This window comes from Amphiura filiformis, chromosome 5 (assembly GCF_039555335.1).
Source record: "Amphiura filiformis chromosome 5, Afil_fr2py, whole genome shotgun sequence".
NCBI classification, from domain to species: domain Eukaryota; kingdom Metazoa; phylum Echinodermata; class Ophiuroidea; order Amphilepidida; family Amphiuridae; genus Amphiura; species Amphiura filiformis.
Window position 1 is genome coordinate 22,594,552 of NC_092632.1, and position 20,707 is coordinate 22,615,258.

Here is a 20,707-nt window from a genome sequence, read left to right on the forward strand (position 1 = left end):
TTCATTCAGTACCCCTTCTATCAGGCCCCACCCCTGTGCCACCCCTCCCGTTGACGTGTGGTTCTGGGTCCGTCACTGTTCTGGGCTCACTGACGTGGTAGTCTTATCGGGATTTTGCAACTACCATATACTCCTTAGGAACACGATTCAAGCCCATTTCTGGTTCCAGGTTTGGTTGAGCTCCTTCTGGTAGACGAAATGAAAATGTATGAAGAAGATGGGTAAAGATGAGAAAGAGTTCCATTAGGGCCAACTGTTCACCCAAACACCTACGTTTTCCTGGAAGACAAAGAACATAACAAGCATGAGAAGCATTCATAGAAAACTTTTGCGAACCGCAATTTTATATGGAATTAACTATAATTTAATGACGTAATGGGAATTTCACAATCGAGCTGAAAACTACAAATAATTATAGGATATACTCCAACGATAAATTAAAGGCCCATTCAGTGATTTGCTCATCCGGACGATTGTAAAAATCATCAAAATTCAGATTTTGGTGCCATAGATGTGCGAACATAGCCTGCTAGTGGTTCAACCGAAAGCCGTGTATTTAAGAGAAAATAAAGCATTTACATGAATCTGTAAATTATATACTGGCAGTATATAAATTAGGTACATGAATTTGAATGGGGCTTCAACTTCGTCAATACTGCTGTTTTCTGCGTTTTTTGCAAAATCTTTCATTTCAAAAATACCAAATGATAACTTGAATGACTTATCCTTCGCTTTTTATCAATTTATAAACAATTTTTTTACACTTACGCTGGGATCACTGAATGGGTCTTTAACTACTGGTTTATGTTGTGACATGGGTACGGGATCAAAGGGACTCCATCCAAGTGAGAGCCCATGTTCCTGCCCTGATCCTTCCCTTCCCAATATATAACCCTCTTTGTCAATATCATAGTGTATTACACATACCAATCGAAAATGGGATCAGCTCTTCCCTGCGATTCACTTTTCCATCCGAATCCAGAAATCTCTCTGGCTTAAATGACTCCGCTTCTTTCCAGATTCTCTCATCATGATGAATGGCCCATAGATTTGGGATCACCATCGTTCCTCGTGGTATATCATAGCCGTACAGCTTTGTATCAATAGTAGCTGCTCTTGGCACTCCAAAGGGACCGATACTCCCAATACGTTGTATTTCAAGCAGTGTTGCTTCAGTATACGGCAGTCGCGGTCTGTCCTTAAAAGAAGGCATTCTATTCCGTCCAACCTCTGAATCCAATTCGGCCTGGATCTTTTCTTGGATGTCTGGTTGCAGTACCATGTAAAGCAACCCAAATTTCAGTGTTGCGGATGAAGTCTCTGTTCCAGCACCGAATAGATCTTCAATACACGATACCAAGTCTTCATCGTCAAACCATTCAGCAATATCAGGATGTCCTTCTCGAATTTTGCCCTGATTATTCAAGTACACATCGATGAAAGTTCGCGGATCGTCACGACAGTAATTCTCACGCGCTATTGCAATCATTTCTTTATAAAATCCCAAATTTTGAGAGCCTAGTCGTTTGAGGCGTTGAAATCCTGAGAATGGCAAGTATTTCATCCAAGGAACAAAGTTTATAAGGCCGGTAAACGAAGAATCTTTGAAGGCCTCCACCACAACATTGAGACTGCGCAATAGTTTCGGGTCGTCATAAGCAAAGCCATGTCCGAAGATAAGACGACATACAATATTGCAAGTTACCATATCCAAAAGGCGAAATGGAGAGAACTCTGTTTGGTCATACTTAGATATGAAATTACAAAGTCGTTGGATTTCTTCAACAATTTCTTCTTCAAATTTTAACTTTCCCAAGCCAAGATCACGGAAAGCAGATAAACAGAATCGTCGTCGTGTGCGTTGAACTAGATTACTATTAGCTCGGGCAATACCTGCAAGTGAAAAGAGAGAATGGACGGTCACATTCGAATCATCACACCAATTAAAAGAGTTCCTTATTTCGAAAAGAAAAGAAAAAACAGATAATGTTTATAATAATTCAGAATAAATTTAAAATTTGTATATTTTCATTTCGGATTGGAACGTGGGATTAGATCGGACGGAATATTATATAAGACCTATTTCCATGATTGGAGGCTGCTCCGCTTTACAGTCAGCACAAGTAATTAAAGTAATTTCGAAAACCAAGGTGACCATAATAACCGCAAGGATATTTTCTTTAAGTTGAGATATCAGAGACGGTAAATGATATAGAAATAATCAAGTTAATATGAAACTAAAATCGATGGAAGGTATAAATTCAAAGGTGGCAATTTTTACTTTCCGTTACTGAAAGTTTGCCGCCAGTATTGTAGCCAGGATTTCACTGTGACATGATGCAGTCATGCCTACAGTAGAATTCACCACGACCTTTGCAGGAAAAACCCCATTAAAAGCTATTAAACCAAACAGCTCAACTATGTTACATCAGATCTTCTCTGGTTAAATCCACACACACATGTGTCTGTTTTACCTGTGTGATGAGCAATGAGCTGGTATTATAGTTTCAGTTGGGTGAACGATTATAAAGCAAACGCAAGGTAACAATTACTGTGTGGCTTTTGTTCACGAAATGAGACAATAGGCCTACTGTGCATATTGTTAACCACATTCTTGAAAATGAGAAACATAATGGCTGTGGACCGTAACATGGTTTGGAAATAATTTCTTCATATTTTTGGTGTTATCTGTCGTTTACATATCCTTCCTAAAACACCAAAGTGCGAATATTTCCAAACACCTAAATTAGCTAAAAATTTAGGACATGTTACAAAACTATATTTTCTAGAATTTTAGAAGAGTACTTTTAATATTGGCCGGTTATTTTTCACACAGCTACGTTAACTAGGCAATTACCCATACTTCTATCATACACTATTTGTAGAGGTTACGCGTCAATGGTAAGAGCACTGTGTATTGTCAAAAAAGGAGTCATTTTCATTCTCCTCATAATATTAGCTTGCCAATGATATGATGTCCGAGCAATATATATGCCCTTTAATACAACTCTTTTCTGCATACCTACGTTACAATTCGTTTTGGTGAATTAGTAATATTATAAATTTTGTGACTGCATTTTGGCGTTTTCAAAGCGTTTTAAGCTTACCGTGGAATTGACACTGATATCTGGTCGTGCTCCTTTTATAATTTCTGTCTGATCATCCGCTTTTGCAAATAACAGAATGCAGATTGGCTCTGTGTAAGTATCGTATTCCTCTCGGTGGGTCTTTTTGGGCGAGAAACGCGAAGCGTTTCTCGACCTTATTGCGATGGGTTTTTGCTTACTTATTTTCTCACAGCGTTGCAGAATAAAAATAAAATAATCGTGCTGTGTAATCAGGAAACTACAGAGGCGATAGTGTACATTTTAATTTGTCATTACTACTTCATGTTGATATTCAAACAGTGCTATAAAGTTGTCTTACCAAGGAATGTGTTTGTATTAAAAGAAATAATTGTTTTACAACTTAGATGAACTAGAATTACATTTATGCAAATCCGAAAATTGCAACAGATATTTTTCATTTCTTTAAGATTTAGCGCTATTGCCAGATTGTACGTACAGTTGGGCTACATTAATAGCCTCATTATAGTTTTATTGATACTGGCAAAATTCGAAAACGGGGAAACTATTTGAAAAGGGGGAAATTAAAAAAGGGGGAAACTATTTGAAAAGGGGTGATTCGAAAAGGGGAAACTATATGAAAAGGGGAAAGTCGAAAAGGGGGAAACTATTTGAAAAGGGGAAAGTTGAAAAGGGGAACTATTTGAAAAGGGGTAAGTCGAAAAGGGGAAATTATTTGAAAAGGGGGAAAAGTCGAAAAGGGGGAAACTATTTGAAAACGGGGAAAGTTAAAAAGGGGGAAATATTTGAAAAAGGGGGAAAGCATTTCGCAAAAAAGGGGAAAACTAAAAATTGGGGGATATGAATTATAAAAGGGGGAGTTTGGCGGAGATCAGACACCGTAGTTAGGTGAACGAGTTGTAATTGATTTCTTTGATGCTGCTCTGATCGTCGCTGGTTCGAAACCTTGTTACTATTCCATCTTTATTCTTATGCTGCTCTACTTTTCCAGCGTATAGAAACTGATTTATATTTCTTTGTGTATTATTATTTATTTATTTATTTATTTATTTATTTATTTATTTATTTATTTATTTACATACATATTGTATTTACTTAAATGATGTTTTGGTGCTCGAGAAAATTGACACATCTATTTATTTATTTATCTATTTATTTGTTTTATTTTTCGATTGATTATTTGAATGACGTGATGATTGATCGATTGCTACTTTATTTTATTTGTGGGATCTCTATTTGAATGACATCGTATATTAGTATTGATTTATTCCGTTAATATCACAGGGTTTAGTGCAGATAGGAGGTACTATCCCGTGCTTCATAAGCGACAGGTACCCGGTTCGATTTCCATCTACGCCTAATTTTTTAGGCCGAAAGGTGCTGCATTCACTATACTTCCAAGAATTTTTTCCAAACCTCATCCCTCCAATGTCTAAAAGAAATCTATGCCATTGCGGGCCCCTGGACCCAACGCCAGGAAACGCTACGCTCGCTTCGCTCTATTGCTTAATCAACTTGAGGAATTTTTAGAGCCTTGCCTACCCTTGCAGAGAGGTTCTGAATACGGACAAAAGTTTGAAGCGTTCTGGCGGTCAATTTTTAAAACTTAATAAAAGATTGAAAAGCAAACCATCCGTGATGCACTGGTGTTTGGACGATGATTCAGCAGATATTAATTGAACTGAAAAATTAAATCTTTCAAACTTTTGTCCCTATTTATGCAAAATTGAACAGGCTAAGGTCATTTGTATACTTAACGTCAGGGTAATATCTCAAGCATTTCGTGTTATTATTTCTAAAACCAATGACCGTGAAACAATGACAGAATATATTCCTTTAAAGAGCATATCTATTGCAAAAACAAGTTTAACTCCATTCGAAGAGAATAATTATTACATTACAAGTTGACACTCGTTTGCAATTTTTTTATTCATATTTCTCCTGAAAAAAGAGAAATTGTGTTAGTAAAGTTCGGCCTCGTTCGGGTGCTTCCCCCGTTCGAAGCAAAATTAATTTTCAAGGCAGCCGGCTGATGACGTAAGTAAATGAAGCAGACACTATAGGGGAGAGTGGGGTAATCCCGAACATCTTTTCATTTAAGCCTATTACTACACATTAAAACAACGTAAGATAGAATAAACCATACCAATATCAAGAGTGGGATTACCCGCCGTTCCCCTATATTCACAATATAAACATAATGGCCTAGAGCTTTTTTATGTTTATTCATACATAGATCATCCAGATGATCTATGATTCATGTATAAATGCGCGCCTCAGTGGTCAACAAAGGCTTAGCTACTGGCCCATTGAAATTATCTATTTGCATAATAAATACAATATTGATCACCGAGACTAGTATACCTGAATATACTAGCAGGCGGCTGACACTGAAAAATTTGCATGGAAAAATGACCCGTCTCCTCCGCAGCCAATTTGGTTCCGCTCCATCGAAATCAAGCTGGTCACGGAGGAGACTACCCTCCTTGTGTTTGTTCATTTGTGTATGGAGAGCCCTTTTGGAGTCCGGAATGACTTAGGCTACGCTCTCAGCTAGAGTCCGACGCTGCATTGCACTAGAAATACCTTTTCTGTGAAATCGCTATAGAGCCAACCGGGAGCACGTATTCGTTTTGAAAATATAACATTAAAATTAGTATCACCCTTGTGGCCCCCGTGCAGTGGAAAACCTTAATTCTTTCATTAAAAGGAAATGAAAATTAAAAAAAACACGGATCTACTTGTGCACCAATAAAATTGGCACAGCAATTTGTCTCAAATATGAATGAATTTTAAGAAACATACGGGGTATGATGAACATTGACCTGACGCCATGATAGTAGGATCTATTAGTCATTTTATATACAATGTATATACCGTATTGTCATAATACCAATATTTGTCATTATATATAATGAGTAATATCTAGCAACGTAAATGTGCAGTTCATATGCACAAACGAATACTGATCTTTATGATATTCAGGTTTTTGTACATCACATATAACATGTCACATAGGAGGTCATACGTGTTGACCTTCATCTATTGTATTTGTTCATCTGTGTATGGAGAGGATTAGCGCCATTAAAACTCCATCAGTATTAGGGCGTAGTTCAGTGAACTCACCGGATTGCTATTCCAAGTACTTTGATAATACAGATAATATGTATTAATGGGTCGAGGCGATTGCATTGAAAAACCTAATAAATTATTCATAACAGTTACGTAATCAATCGATAGTGCGGACACTTTTCATTTGCAAACCACCAAAATTCGTGATCTTTAAGCGTTGGAAAAGAAACCACGTGAATAGAGTGCCCTCTCAAGAATATCAACTCTCTGATACTAGTCTCACGCTCAAATTCTAAGATTATATTTCTCATGATTTTGATATACATATGAATTGTAATAATATCACAATTTACTAATATATAATAAAGAGGAGAGTTCTTCACCTTCATCAAGCACAGATAATTTGCTATCCGACCGGATCGCTCTGGAGGAAGTCAACAGTCTCCAGGCCAGACAAGAGATAACCAAGGTCAGGTTTCAGACCACAGTACCCAGGTAGATCCACCGCAAGGAAGTAGCGAGGATGTGGTTGAGAGGAGAAGAAGGTCAAGTGGCCAACAATGGCAGATGAGAAAGCTTGGCATGAATTTGATAAAGATATCAGCATGATGCTGGAAAATACTTTGAAAGGAACATCAAAGAGGAAGTTAGAAGTGATGGGCGATCTGATTTATGATTATGGAAAGGTGAGATTTGGAACAGTGGAATCGCGGCAGCAGCGTCCTGAACCAACACCAGAAGGAGATTAGTAGGCTGAGGAAGGAGTTACGAGCACTTAAGCATCAATGGAATAAAGCTGGGCTAGAAGAAAAACCAGGACTGGCACAACTCCGTGAGCAAGCAAGAACCAAGCTCATCACTCCGGCGTGCAGAATCACAAAGGAAGAAGAGGAAGAAAAGAGAGCCGTCCAGGAGATCTTTCTTCGCGAATCCTCACCATTTTACGAAGAAGCTCTTTGAGCAAAGTAAGAGTGGAGAACTTAGTGTCCCACAGGAAGAGCTAGAGAACCATTTGAAGGAAACCTATTTGGACCAGCAACGTCAGGTACCAATGCCTAACATCGCAGGTTTAGTGAAGCCAACTCAACCAGGCGTGCAGTTTGAACTTGCGCAACCAAAACTTGCTGAAGTTGAGAAGTTCATCAACAAAGCTAGATCGGCTTCTGCACCTGGCCCAAATGGAGTTCCATACAAATTCTACAAGAAGCTAATGAAATTCCTGTGGAGGTTGCTGAAAGTTGTATGGAGGCAGGATGTGGTCCCTCTGTCATGGAGTACAGCGGAAGGCGTAATACATCCCAAAGGAGGAATGCTCCAAAACATTGAGCCAGTTCCGTCCTAATTCGCTGCTGAATGTAGAAGGAAAGATCATGTTTGGAATCCTAGCAGAGAGAATTTCATCATTTGTGCTCGAGAACGGTTTTGTCAATACATCTGTGCAAAAGGCTGGAATACCAGGGTTCCCGGCGTGCCTAGAACACACCAGTATGATATGGCATATCATACAGGAATCTAAGAAAAAATGAGAAAGGATCTGAATGTCGATCTGGCAAATGCTTATGGTTCTGTTCCACATGCACTGATTGAGTTTGCCATGGAATTCATGTGGATTCCTGAAAAGGTACAGCGATTTCCGTATGCGGTTTTCAACAACACAGTACACAACCACATGGCAGAGGCTGGAAGTTGGAATACCAATGGGCTGTGCAATTTCTCCAATCCTGTTCGTGCTAGCAATGGAAGTCGTTATTAGAGCTGCGGAAAAAGCAGGACCAGGTGTAGAATTAAGAGGTGCAGAAGAACTTCCACCAATACGAGCATTCATGGATGACCTTACCCTCCTTAATCCAAGTACAGAGGTAGTTGAAGCAATTCTATGTAAGCTTGAGCAGTTGATGGAGTGGGTAGGATAAAGTTTAAGACCAAGAAGTCGAAGAGCCTTGTACTCAGACGAGGAAAGTTGACTGACTTTCACTTCACCCTTTGTGGAGAGGAAATCCCAACTATTCAGGCACAACCAGTGAAGAGCCTCGGGCGCTGGTACACAGAGGATCTGAAGGATACAAGAAGAGTAAAAGAGACAGCATGGCAAGTCAACGAAGGTCTTGAAGCCATTGATCAGTGCGGCTTGCCCAGGAAGTTGAAGCTGTGGTGCTTGCAATATAGTCTCATATGCCACGGATTGTGTGGCCACTCACAGTCTATGAGGTAGCAATAACTCATGTAGAGGCAATGGAGCGGAAGATCAACAACTTTGTCAAGAAGTGGCTGGGAGCTCCACGCAGCTTAGCAGCCAGACTAAGTTGACTTTTCCAGTGCGTTCCCTTGAGTTCAAGGTGGCCAAGGCAATATCATTTGTGACCCTAAGAGACTCAAAGGACCCGGTAATCAAGAACACCCAGCCAGATGTTAGGTCAGGGAGAAAGTGGACAGCGAACTTGGCAGTTGAGGAGGCAGAGTCAAGACTGAAGCACAAGGAGATGGTTGGCGCTACCCAGCTAGGCCGTCAGGGGCTTGGTTGGACTAAGCACAAATGGTGGTCGTCTTCCTCAGACAAGGAACGTCGCAAGCTGGTTTCGCAGGAGATAAGAGAGGCAGAAAAAGAGAAGAGACTGGCTACAGCAGTAGGTCAAGCTAAGCAAGGCGCTTGGACACGGTGGGAGAATGTTGAACAACGCAACATGTCTAGGAGCGTGCTTTGGCAGATGGAACCTCTTCGCATCTCATTTCTGTGCAGGTCAACATAATGATCTATTACCAACACCAGCCAACCTGAGCGTTTGGAATGAGGATAAGACGGATTGTTGCAATGCGTGTGGAAAGAAGGGAACTTTGCAGCATATTCTGAGTGCATGTACACCTGCTCATGAGAGTGGCATGTACACCTGGAGGCACAATAACGTCCTCGGAGTGATAGTGGAGGCAGTCAAGCTGCAAGTTGATCGAAATAATGTTTCACAAGCTCCAACCAAGACCAAGCGTTACATCATTTGTGAAGGAGGGCTCTCAGTCCAGGTCATGTAGTTCCAGTTCAAGATCGAGCATCCATTCTTCAGCAAACGACTGGTGCATTAGGGCTGATCTGGATGGCAAAGGAGGATTTCCAAGAGAGATATTGATCACCATACTGCGTCCAGATATTGGCATATGGTCAGAGGCTGGAAAAGAAGTGATCATTGGAGAGCTGACTGTCCCATGGGAAGACAACATTGATGAAGCTCATGAGAGAAAATTGACCAAGTATTCAGAATTGAGAGCAGAATGCAAGGGTAGAGGTTGGAAGGCTTCTTGCTACCCCTTCGAAGTCGGCTGCCGTGGTTTTGTTGCACACTCTTTGCAGAAGTGGCTGCGAGATCTAGCCTTCAACAGAAGAGAGCTAAAGTCAGTTAGCAGGGCAGTGTCAGAGGCTGCAGAATCAGGATCGTCGTGGGTGTGGTCCAAGTACATTCAGAAGAGTAGATATCTGAAAGTGAAGTACATCATCAGTATCCTTAGCCAGATCAGGCAGGCCAGCTAGCCATATCTTTTACTTGTTCTCATTCCTTCATATCAACTCCAGTTAGCTAGGGTTAAGAGATTCCAGCTGCATGGTAGGGTTAGAGGCGCCGGATCTCGTCTGCTTACTACAGACTAGTTTGGTCATTTAGGGTATATATACACAGATCCCCTTTTTGACGGTGATGGCGTATCCCCATATGGGCAAAGCGTCTTCTTTTGTCATGCTGACATAGTATGGGTGCTAACTAGTGCTTGATCTTCTCTTTTGGTTGGCTGGCCTGTGCCTGTTTCATTTTCTGAGAAGCAGATTATTTATTTAGCAACAGATGCTAGAAGCATAGTTTTAGTTTTATTAGTAGCTCACCAGCGGGAGGTGGTGTTTCTTTCACTGCCGCCCCCCACCTCGAGGGAGTCTTGATTATAAGAGGGCCGGAACTCCCCAAGAAAGGTGGCAATCAACTGATGATCCCGCTGGTGAAAGCACAAGACAATTTCCATCTGTGGTCTTTGTGTATATTTAACAAGAAGCAGCTGATTTTATCCATATCTTTAAAAAGCATTAAATTTGTAGCACTTGATTAGACTTTTTCTGAGAACAACAACAGTATACGTTCTGTGCATTGAGAGTATTTACAGTCCATTCTTTCAAAGCGGGCACACATACCATTTCATGACGTCAACTTTTTTCAGGTCAAATCTGTCTCGTTCGAAGGAACTCACCGCTTGCAGTTGGTTTTTGCGGAATATCAATTTTAAACGTCTTATTTTCTCAAAAAGGGTCATTTTCATTGTCCTCATAATATTAGCTTGCCAATGATATGATGTTGTCCGAGCAATATATGCCTTTAATATAAATGTAGGCTAATATTTGAATGATAATTATTTTCTCTCTCACTTTCATATTCTACATAATGGACACACAGTGTCGACGCCCTATATGATAAATATAAATTTAATACTCCGTTGGTGAGCGACGGGCGAGTGGTAGTGAGCGACAGGCGAGTGGTATTTCACTGAACGCAAGAAACTGAAGGAGTTCTATCTGATTGGCTAGCAATCGATCGCTAGGTCGCTCAGTAGTCAACGACAAACTCAAAATGGAGCAAGGTATTCAATTCGATTGAAATCGATTATTCTATTATTGACGTAGATAAAGAGAGTGATAGTGTGTCAATAATGTACATTGTATTGCACCTGGTTTTACATGCATTCCTTTATATAAATATTTTCTCAAAGAGTTGAATATTATCACATTTTTTACAGCGGATTTCAAATGTTTTACATCAAAATTGCAGTTAAACATATCCACAGCAAACTACCGGTCCTCACTAATTAATAGTTAATTTAATTTCCAGGTAGTTAATTTAAACGAAACCTGTGATTTACGTGACAACAAATAAAATTTTCTTGCAATAGAAATATCATATGGGATACTGATATGGTAGGCCGCAACCGCCACAACGTGGAGCTGCTACGCGTAGCTGAATTTTTGCTCCGTGGAGCCAAATTGACCAATCATGATCATGTTAGAGTTTTTCATTACTCGGAGGTAAAACTGACCAATCAAGTACGACTTACTCATTACGTGAAGCGAATTTATTCATTAAGAATTTGCCAGACGAGCGTCACGTAGTTGCAAGATATCCTCGGTCACGAAAGTTATGATTCAAAAGTAGTTTATGAAAAGTACGAACCGACTTATTATTAAGATGGACATGCACTCATAAGAAACTCATACCGGGACTCATACAGTATTGTACATAACTATATAGCTAGGCAGAGTGGTGGTAAACCATGCACACAGTTCTGCGATCTGCAGTGTATCGCCGGGAGCTAATTTGTATAACTTGCGCGGTGTGGCCTGCGGGATTCGACCTTCAGCAAACTGCAAACCAGTTCGGATTTACTTTATATACTAGTAGTAGGCCATACATACTGTAGTTACTGTCCGTTTTCCTATACACAATACTCAGTGCGCTCACCATTGACGCGTGACCTCTACAAATAGTGTATGTTAGAAGTATAGGCCATTGCCTAGTTGACGTCACTGTGTAAAAAATAACCGGCCAATATTTAAAGTATTCTCTGAAATTCTAGAAAATATAGTTTTGTAACATGTCCTAAATTTTTAGCTAATTTAGGTGTTTGAAAATATTGGTACTTTTGTACCAAAAAATATGAAGAAATTATTTCTAAATCGTGTTAAGTCATTAAGCTTCTCATTTTCAAGAACGCTGGTTAACAATAAGCAGACTATTGTCTCATTTCGTAAACAAAAGCCCACAGTATTGTTACCTTGCGTTCGCTTTATAATCGTTCACCCAACTGAAACTATAATACCAGCTCATTGCTCATTGCACAGGTAAAACAGACACAAGTGCAGTGTGTATTTAACCAGAGAAGATATGATGTAACATAGTTGAGCTGTTTTCATTGAGTGTTATCTTGGTTTAATAGCTTTTAATAGGGTTTAAGTCCTTCAAAGGTCGTGGTGAGTTCTACTGTAGACATGACTGCATCATGATTAATTTAAAGTCAACAACATTCAACAATATGATCACCGTGATAGTATGAGAGTATCAGTACCGTGGGTGTCAGTGATCCTGGCCTGACACAGTAGACAAACAAACAAACAAACAAACACGCCACACACATGACACATGCATGCAAGGTAACATTGACTATACACTAATCAAACAATGGTATTGATCCTGTACAACTGGTCGTGGTTTATTTACAATCGATTCATTTAAAATCCCCATAGTAAACATTAATTTTGGCAAGAGTTTTCTCTCTGGAACGAGGATGCATCCACTGGCTCCGCGTAATGAAAAGATCTAACATGATTGGTCAATTTAGCTCCGCGAAGCGAAAAGTAAGCTACGCGTAGCAGCTCCACGTTGTGGCGGTTACGGCCAGCCATATATTGATCATGCGAAAATCGTAAAACATAGAATAGAAACAGTGTGGCAGGCTCTCAAAATCTCAAATTGTATGCTTAGCCTGAGTCGCACGGCCTATCTCGAACAAAATCACCATGCGTAGTTGTTGAAAAACGTGAGGATTCATCGTACTATCACGGCAATTTTAACACGAAGATATAGGGACGATGACGGTGTGGGACATTAATCAATGACATTTTCAGAGAGTTTCCACTGATCGTGCTCTCCTACAACAATATTTCCTTCTCTCTTGCTCTCATTCATCACTGTACCACTATTGGGAAAGGAGGAAAAGCTTACAATAATGAGACATTCATAAGATAGATGTTTTTGTGGGTTTTTGTACAAACGTAATCGAGTATTTTTACGACAGTGATAATTTGAAAATGTTCATTCTAAAAAAGCAAAATGGCGGTGTTTTTTTTAAATTGATGCAAATCAAATAATAGCTCATACCTTTTTCAGGACATGCAATTCCCACTTCAAAAACAAGAAGTTTAGGTCTGTCATCGAATTCAGCAGCTTGGTTTAGAAACGCCTGACGCACTGATTCAAAATCGTTGAGAATAACCACAGGAAAAGATCCAAATTGAAGGCGGAAAACTGGTCCGTATTTAAGCGCCAATTGATTGAGTGTTTTATATGGCTGCTTTGGATCTAGACTAGGTAGATTACCTAGTATGGGCCACCTGAATTGAGGCCCTGGAGGAAAATTTTAGGTTTCCAAATTATTCTGATGCTAAGGAGAAGTAGCGTAAAGGCTAATAACGTGAAGAGAACCGCTGTCGAATCCTGGACGAGGGTCTGAAAAACGTTATTCAGTATAATCCCATCATTGAATTTAAATATTTGACGTTGTGTTACTTAAATACCGGTGTTAAAAATAAGGTAGCGTCAATAACGAAAATTTGCTCGTTTTTAAAAAAAAAGTTTACCATTTAAGTTGAACTTGGCTAGTACGGCTAATAATTAGTGACACGCTTGGGAGACTAAACCATACAATAATTATGGCACGCCTCACAAGACAAAATTTCTAAAATTCCAAAATCGTCTGCCTGCAACCGCAATCAAGGTCAATTAGGAAGTAGTCATTTTGTCAAGTAGGATTTTAACAGAACAAAGGTAAGGTAAACAGAATGCTGGACTACACGCAGTGGCGTGCGCAGGATATTTTTGACTGAGGGGCACACAATCCTGTTCCCCGAATGACTGCGCCCAAAAGGTTGGCCCAATTTTTTAGGTGGTTTTAATAAGTGAGAGGGGGAAAAAGGATTATAGGCGCTAGCGACTAAAATAAAAAAAATTGGGATATTAGGGTTTCTAAATTTCTAAATATGGCCGTTTTTAGAGGGGTAAAGTAGTAAAGCTTACTCTAAGTTTAATGCACTATTCATTGTTTCATCTTAATGATCTTTTAAGAAAATTTTCCGGCTCAAACTGCCATGAACAGTGACCACTCCAGTTCCCCCGAATGACCATTTCCCCCCGACTGAAACTGGGCCTCCCCCTCTCCACCTTTGTGCACGCCACTGTGCAAAGGAGAAAGCAGAAACACTGAACCAACAGTTTTGTTCGGTTTTCACTAGGAAAGACATTTCATCAGTTCCGAAGATGCCGGACATCAACATTACAACTGCAGGTGTTGAAAAGTTATTGAAAAATCTTCAGGCCCATGAAGCCGCAGGTCCCGATACCAGCTCTTGTTCTCAGAGAATGTGCCACCAGTGCTGCTCCAATACTTCAAAATATCTTTGTCAATCGGAATGTTACGCTCATCTACAAGAAGGGGAACAGGTCTTCACCATCTAATTACTACCCTGTATCACTTACATGTATTCCAAGCAAGCAGTTAGAACATATAATACACAGCAATATCATGGATCACATGGATAAATTCTCCCTCCAATGTGACAGACAGCGTGGATTTAGGAGTGGGCGATCTTGGCTGGACTGATAATGACCTAGCCCAGATTCTCATCATGAGAAATACTTGGGCAGGTGTGTGATAATCTTAGCTGGACCAAACATACTAACCAAACCATTTCTAGATCCAATAAAATACTTGACCTTCTACGGCGCAACTCTCGTCTGTCCAAGATTGGAATACTGTAGTGCCATTTGTAGATAAGCCATTCAACAACCTTGAAAATTCAGAGAAGAGCTGCCAAGTTTGTAACCAGTGACTACAGAAAGACAAATAATGTTACAAACATGCTGCTCAATCTCAAATGGGACACCCTTCAGAATCGTCGCACTATAGCCAGGCTCACTACAGTTTACAAGGAGATCCACCCATCTACTCCATCCATCGTTAATAGTCATCTTTCCTGCAACCAGAACAGCAGATCAGCAACCCGTCAAAATCAACCTTTAAACTACAATAACTACAACATTATCCCACCAACAAAGACTTCTACCGCTACTCACTTTATGCTAAGATCCTACCAACTTTGAACGCCACATATAACATCTGCCGCTGATTCAAAGGCCTTCAATCGCTGCTTCAAATTGCATGTATGTAAAACCTCCATGATTCCTGACAATATGGCTGAAGTACTTCAGCTTTCTCTCCATTATGACATTTCTGATGGTTAAACTTGTACCTATCTTGTCTAGGATCCAGAAAATTGTTCTCCTGTCTGTCCATGTCACTTGCAGAAGCCTCCTGTAACACCATCTCAAAAGCATCAACTATAGTTTTCCGTCATTCTTGGTCATAGCCCAAGACTCGCATCCGTAAGTAACAATGAAAAACACAGTTGAACGAAGTAAAGGCATACCTTGAGGTCAATGGATAAGCCTCGGCTTTTCCATATTATGCTTGACATGCCTTGCACAGTTGTCCTCGTAATAGCCAGTCTTCTCTTAATTTCAGCAATTGTTGTGCAATCACCAATGTTGCTAATTATAATTATTTGCTGTCCCTCCATCACAAACTCATCACTTTTTCGCTCTCTGTCTACAACCAATTTTTGTGTTATTTGTATTCAGGAGAAGGCTTTTTGTCTTCACTGGCCTCTTTGATGCGCTTCAAAAGATCAATCAGCTGTACTCTGCTGCTACAAATAAGAGTGGTATCATCTGCGTACCTCAGGTTAGTAATCCTTGTACCACCAAACTCCACTCTACCTTCGAACCCCTCCAAATCTGCTCTCTATGGTCTTCAAATTAGATGTTAAATAGGTTCGGTGATAGTACATTGTACACAGCCCTGCCGTAAGCTTCTTCCAATTTTGAACCAATCTGTGTCCCCATTACTTGTTTTACCGTCAGATTCTTGGCCTCACATGGCATATAAGCGGCTGATCAGGTCCACAAGATGACTTGGTAACCCATCTGAGGATGGCTAACAAAGCTTCAATAGCTTTACTGTAATCTATGAAGCACATGCAAAGAGGAAGTCTATGCTCTCTGTATTTCTCAATCACATTCCTGATGTTTACAATTTTGGTCCAAGAGATAGCAAGAATTTCTTTGACAAAAATGACCAGGTGTCTTGTTATGATAGTTGTATAGAATATCCCATGGGGCGTCTGAAAAGTGAAGTCTTGAGTGGCGTGAGCGGTGGAGCGTGACATCAGAGGTCAATGACCTCAAATTTGACCCATTTTCCTGTATAATTCGTTTTATGCATGACATTTATTAACAACCGCATCGATTGTCACATTTGTGGTGTCTAATGAAAGATATTAAAATTATCTATCAACCAAAATCAATATCAATGATATTTAACAATGTTTCGATCCTAATTTTGAGCCAAAAACGTCCAAATTTAGCATTTTTACCCATATTTTGCAAATTGACCTAACATAAAACTTACAATTTCCTGAAAAGTGTAGTTGTATTACTAAAACATTGTTACTCAAAAACTGACCCTTTGTGTTCACAAAAGATGACCAAAACAATGTGTGTGGGTAAAGTCGTTTTGGGGCAAGGACATTTAAAGTGCAATGACCTCTTAAATAATTTCCAATGTAAGAGGTTTTCTGCACATATAGACTGTGGGCTATGCCAACCCCCCACCCCAAGGGGATTTATGGAGGCAGGTATTTTGGGACTCTAGTGCATTCATGTTTTGAAACCCGCTTGCCTGCACATTGGCCAGCGGTGGGTGAGGCGATGAGGTGCTTTTTTTTACAAAATGGCCGCCAAAATCACAAAAATCAACATAGACCAGTGAAGCTCCTAGCGGCATAATTATGATGTCTACACCCATGTTTTTAAGGTCAAGGAATCCAATAGTATCACCTACAACAATAGGAAACCTAAATTTCCAAAATGGCCGACATTGAAAATGAAAATTACCTATATCTCAGTCCTTGAAGCTCCTGCAAGCATAGTTTTAAAGTCTATACCCATGTTTGCAGGGTCAAGGAGTCTAATAAAATCACTAAGAACAGCCCAGGACACAAAGTTCCAAGATGGCTGCCACTGAATTTTAAAATGGCTGCCATTTAAATCAATTTTGCCTATATCTCAGTCGTTGAAGCTCTAAGGAGCATGTCTCTGATGCATATGCCATGTTGTCGGAATCAAGGATTTCAGGCAATACATTGAGGTTTTGAAATCCGCTTGCCTTCACATTGGCCAGCGGTGGGTGAGGCGGTGAGAGCGCTTTTTCAAAATGGCATCAATTGTGACACCATAAATAATCATAAATAATGACATGTCTATTGCCAGAAGTGGGTAAGTGCAATAGCTGTCCTGTGAACATTTGGCAATATAGTACATTGTACTCGTATACACATGACAGCTACACGTGGCAGCTATTGCACTTACCCACTTGTGCACTGAACAGTCGATGTCCCAACTCCAAGATCAACAACTAATCTAATCATATTCAGTAACTCTATTTGTAAAAGGATTAATTCAAAGAGATTCTTCAGACGAAAAAATGAAACGATAGCTAAGAGTATAGCTTGATGACGTAGCTCCCAGTTGCTGATTGGTGCTGAGTTTACTGTACTGGTGATACTGGTCATGCTGGTGTTGATGCAGTAGCTCCCAATTGCTGGTTGTTGTTAAGGTATTCAGATATTGGTGTTGATAAAGTAGCTATCAATTGCTGATTGGTACTGGGGTATCTATCTACTGCTGGTATAGGTGATGATATTTAAGTAGCTACCAATTACTGATTGCTGCTGGGTTTAGCTATCTACTGTTGATATTGGCGTTGATGAAGTAACTTCCTATTGCTGTTTGGTGTTGATGAAGGAGCTTTCAATTGAAGTAAATGTTCATTGGCGCTAAGGTAGTCATCTACTGCTAATATTGGTGTTGAAGAAGTAGCTACCAATTGCTGCTTGCTGCTGTGTTAGCCATGTACTACTGATATTGGTGTTGATGAAGTAGCTTACTTTTGCTGATTATGTTGATGAAGTAGCTTTCAATTGTTCATTGGCGCTAAGATAGCTACCTACTGCTGATATTGGTGCTGATGAATAAGCTTTCAATTGTTCATTGGCTCTAATGTAACCATTTACTGCTGATATTGGTCTTGAAGAAGTAGCTTCATATTGCTGATTGCTGCTGGGTTAGCTATCTACTGCTGATATTGGTGTTGATGAACTAGCTTCCATTTGCTGATTGTTGCTGATGAAGTAGCTTACAGCCTTATTGTTCATTGGCTCTAAGCTAGCTATCTACTGCTGATATTGGTGTTGATATAGTAGCTCCCAGTTGACGATTGTTGCTAAAGTAGCTATCCACTACTGATACTGGTGTTGATGAAGTAGCTTCCAATTGCTGATTGTTGCTAAGCTAGCTTTCAACTCCTAATATCCGTGTTTGTGAAGCCCTATTGCTGATTGGTGCTGGGTTAGCTATCGGCATTGCCTATTGGTGTCAAAGGGGTTTACGAAGTAGCTCCCTATTGTTGGGGTATTTACTGCTGATATTATAAAATTAGATTCTTTAAACTATATTTTATCTGGACTCACGGTTTTGAGAGGCAACGGTTTCACACCTTATCCTAGGTGCATCTTCAGACCGTCTGTTGGTCTGTCGGCAATTGGTCACTGACCAGTGGCGAGATGGTGTTGCCAGAGGCCGTAGATTTAGAGCCAAACTTCTTTGGAATGTTCTTGATAACGGAATTGTAGCCCCCGCCAAATTGTGACGCAAGCCGCCGCCTCTGTTGAGTGAAAGCTGTTCTTTCTTGACATAGATCGCTTCCTTTACCCCCCCCTTCGTACCACTTGTGCTCCAAGTCTAAAATCACAACGTCCTTTTTGTCGAAGGTGTGATTCGTGCTGCCCAAATGCGTATACACTACAGAGTCCCCACAACTGATGCTGGCAATTGTTGACCTTGCATTCAATGGTATAGACAATATTGCTCTGCTTGTCTTTGGGTGGCTTGTCTTTTGGGTTAACCAGCTTTTGTCCACTCTCAATCAAAGTGTTGGTAGGTTTGAAAGAGACGGGGATCTGATGTTGGCTGAAGGTCCTACGAAGTTTTTTCAGATAGATCTGACACGTATGGGATGGTAGGCCTAATGTTCTTCAGCGCAACAGGGTCTGCGTCACTATTTGGCGGGGGTTTACAATTCCGTTATCAAGAACATTCCAAAGAAGTTTGGCTCTAAATCTACGGCCTCTGGCAACACCATCTCGCCACTGGTCAGTGACCAATTGCCGACAGACTAACAGTGTATGACTGTTATTGGGAACAGGAATTGTTCTTGATATGGGCTTTGAAACAACACTAAAGGTTCGTTCATACTACTACCGCATTTGCGATGCGTTGCTTTGCGATGCCGATATATTGATTACTTTTGCCGCAACTCAACGCAACTCGTCGCATTTCCAAGTTAAAATGTATTTAACTTTATTGCGATATCGCAATACAGTACTTGCAGTACGATGCAGTGCGACAACGCACCGCATCGCAAAGCAACGCATCGCAAATGCGGTGGTAGTATGAACGGACCTTTAGGAGCATAGTTAGAATTAGGTACTAGAAGTATAAAATGGGCTGATTCTCGACACCCTTTTCTCTGAGGAGATTTTGCAATTGGTTTGATTTATCGACCCTAAACCAAGGGTATAATAGGTATACTTTCATGGGTATACATCCGAAAAATCAGCCTCACATGAATCTCAGAAATTAATAAATCGACAAGAATTAGGTTTTTCTCAGGGAGTCATTTTAACATTTGTGTCGCCATATTACAATTATTAGTCCAGTGATATTTATAATGGATACGTTGACACTGAAAACATAGGTATAGACATTTAAACCATGCTCTAGGAGCATCAAGAACGGAGTTATAGGCAATTTTGGTTTTCAGTGTCGGCCATATTGAAATTATGGCAGACATCTTGGAAATTTAGATCCTATTGCCATTGTACGTGATACTGTTGGAATCCTTGCCCCTGAAAACATGGATGTAGACATCAGAATTATGCTGTTAGGAGCTTCATTGACTAAGTTATGGTAATTTTGTGATTTTGGCGGCCATTTTGAAAAAAGCGCCCTCAGCGGCTAATCCCCCCGCTGGCCAATGTGCAGGCAAGCGGAAAGTCCCAAAAATACCTGGAGGGGGGTTGGCATACACAGATGTGCAGAAAACCTCTTACATAGGAAATTTAGTAAATTTAAGAGGTTATTGCACTTTAAATGTTCTTGTCCAAAACGACTTTACCCACACACATTGTTTTTGGTCATCTTTTTGTCAACATAATGGGTCAGTTTTTGAGTAAGAATGTTTAAGTAATACACCCACACTGTTCAGGAAATTATAAGTTTTATGTCAGGTCAATTTGGAAAATATGGGTAAAAATGCTAAATTTTGACGTTTTTGTTTTGATAGATAATTTTAATATCTTTCATTAGACACCAATAATGTGAAAATCGAGGCTGTTGTTAATAAATGGTATGCATAAAACGAATAATACAGGAAAATTGGTCAAATTTGAGGTCATTGACCTCTGATGTCATGCTCCACCGCTCACGCCACTCAAGACTTCACTTTTCAGATGCCCCATGGGATGTTCTAATCAACTATCATAACAAGACACCTGGTCATTTTTGTCAAAGAAATTCTTGCTATCTCTTGGACCAAAATTGTAAACATCAGGAATGTGATTGAGAAATACAGAGAGCACA

The 20,707-nt window shown here is 40.1% G+C and overlaps 2 protein-coding genes across 2 annotated transcripts; one reads left to right on the forward strand and one right to left on the reverse strand.

The window, feature by feature from the left end:
- LOC140152069 (cytochrome P450 2U1-like) lies at positions 1 to 6,469 on the reverse strand. Its single transcript, XM_072174368.1, has 3 exons — positions 6,442 to 6,469; positions 928 to 1,893; positions 1 to 279 (listed from the first exon to the last, which is right to left on the reverse strand). The coding sequence occupies exons 1-3, from the start codon at positions 6,467 to 6,469 to the stop codon at positions 104 to 106; spliced, it is 1,170 nt and encodes a 389-aa protein (XP_072030469.1). The 3' UTR covers positions 1 to 103.
- A 2,639-nt stretch (positions 6,470 to 9,108) lies between these two features.
- LOC140152070 (uncharacterized) lies at positions 9,109 to 9,675 on the forward strand. The gene has a single exon (XM_072174369.1). The coding sequence runs from the start codon at positions 9,109 to 9,111 to the stop codon at positions 9,673 to 9,675; it is 567 nt and encodes a 188-aa protein (XP_072030470.1).
- Positions 9,676 to 20,707: the final 11,032 nt, after the last annotated feature.

Excerpts from the sequence above, each read along its gene's own strand:
- LOC140152069 (XM_072174368.1), bottom strand. The coding sequence starts at position 6,469 with ATGAGAAATATAATCTTAGAATTTGAGC. Across the intron at positions 1,894-6,441 it reads TATAATCTTAGAATTTGAGC|GTATTGCCCGAGCTAATAGT; the intron begins GTGAGACTAGTA and ends TTTCACTTGCAG. Across the intron at positions 280-927 it reads GCTGATCCCATTTTCGATTG|GAAAACGTAGGTGTTTGGGT; the intron begins GTATGTGTAATA and ends TTTGTCTTCCAG.
- LOC140152070 (XM_072174369.1), top strand. The coding sequence starts at position 9,109 with ATGTTTCACAAGCTCCAACCAAGACCAAGCGTTACATCATTTGTGAAG.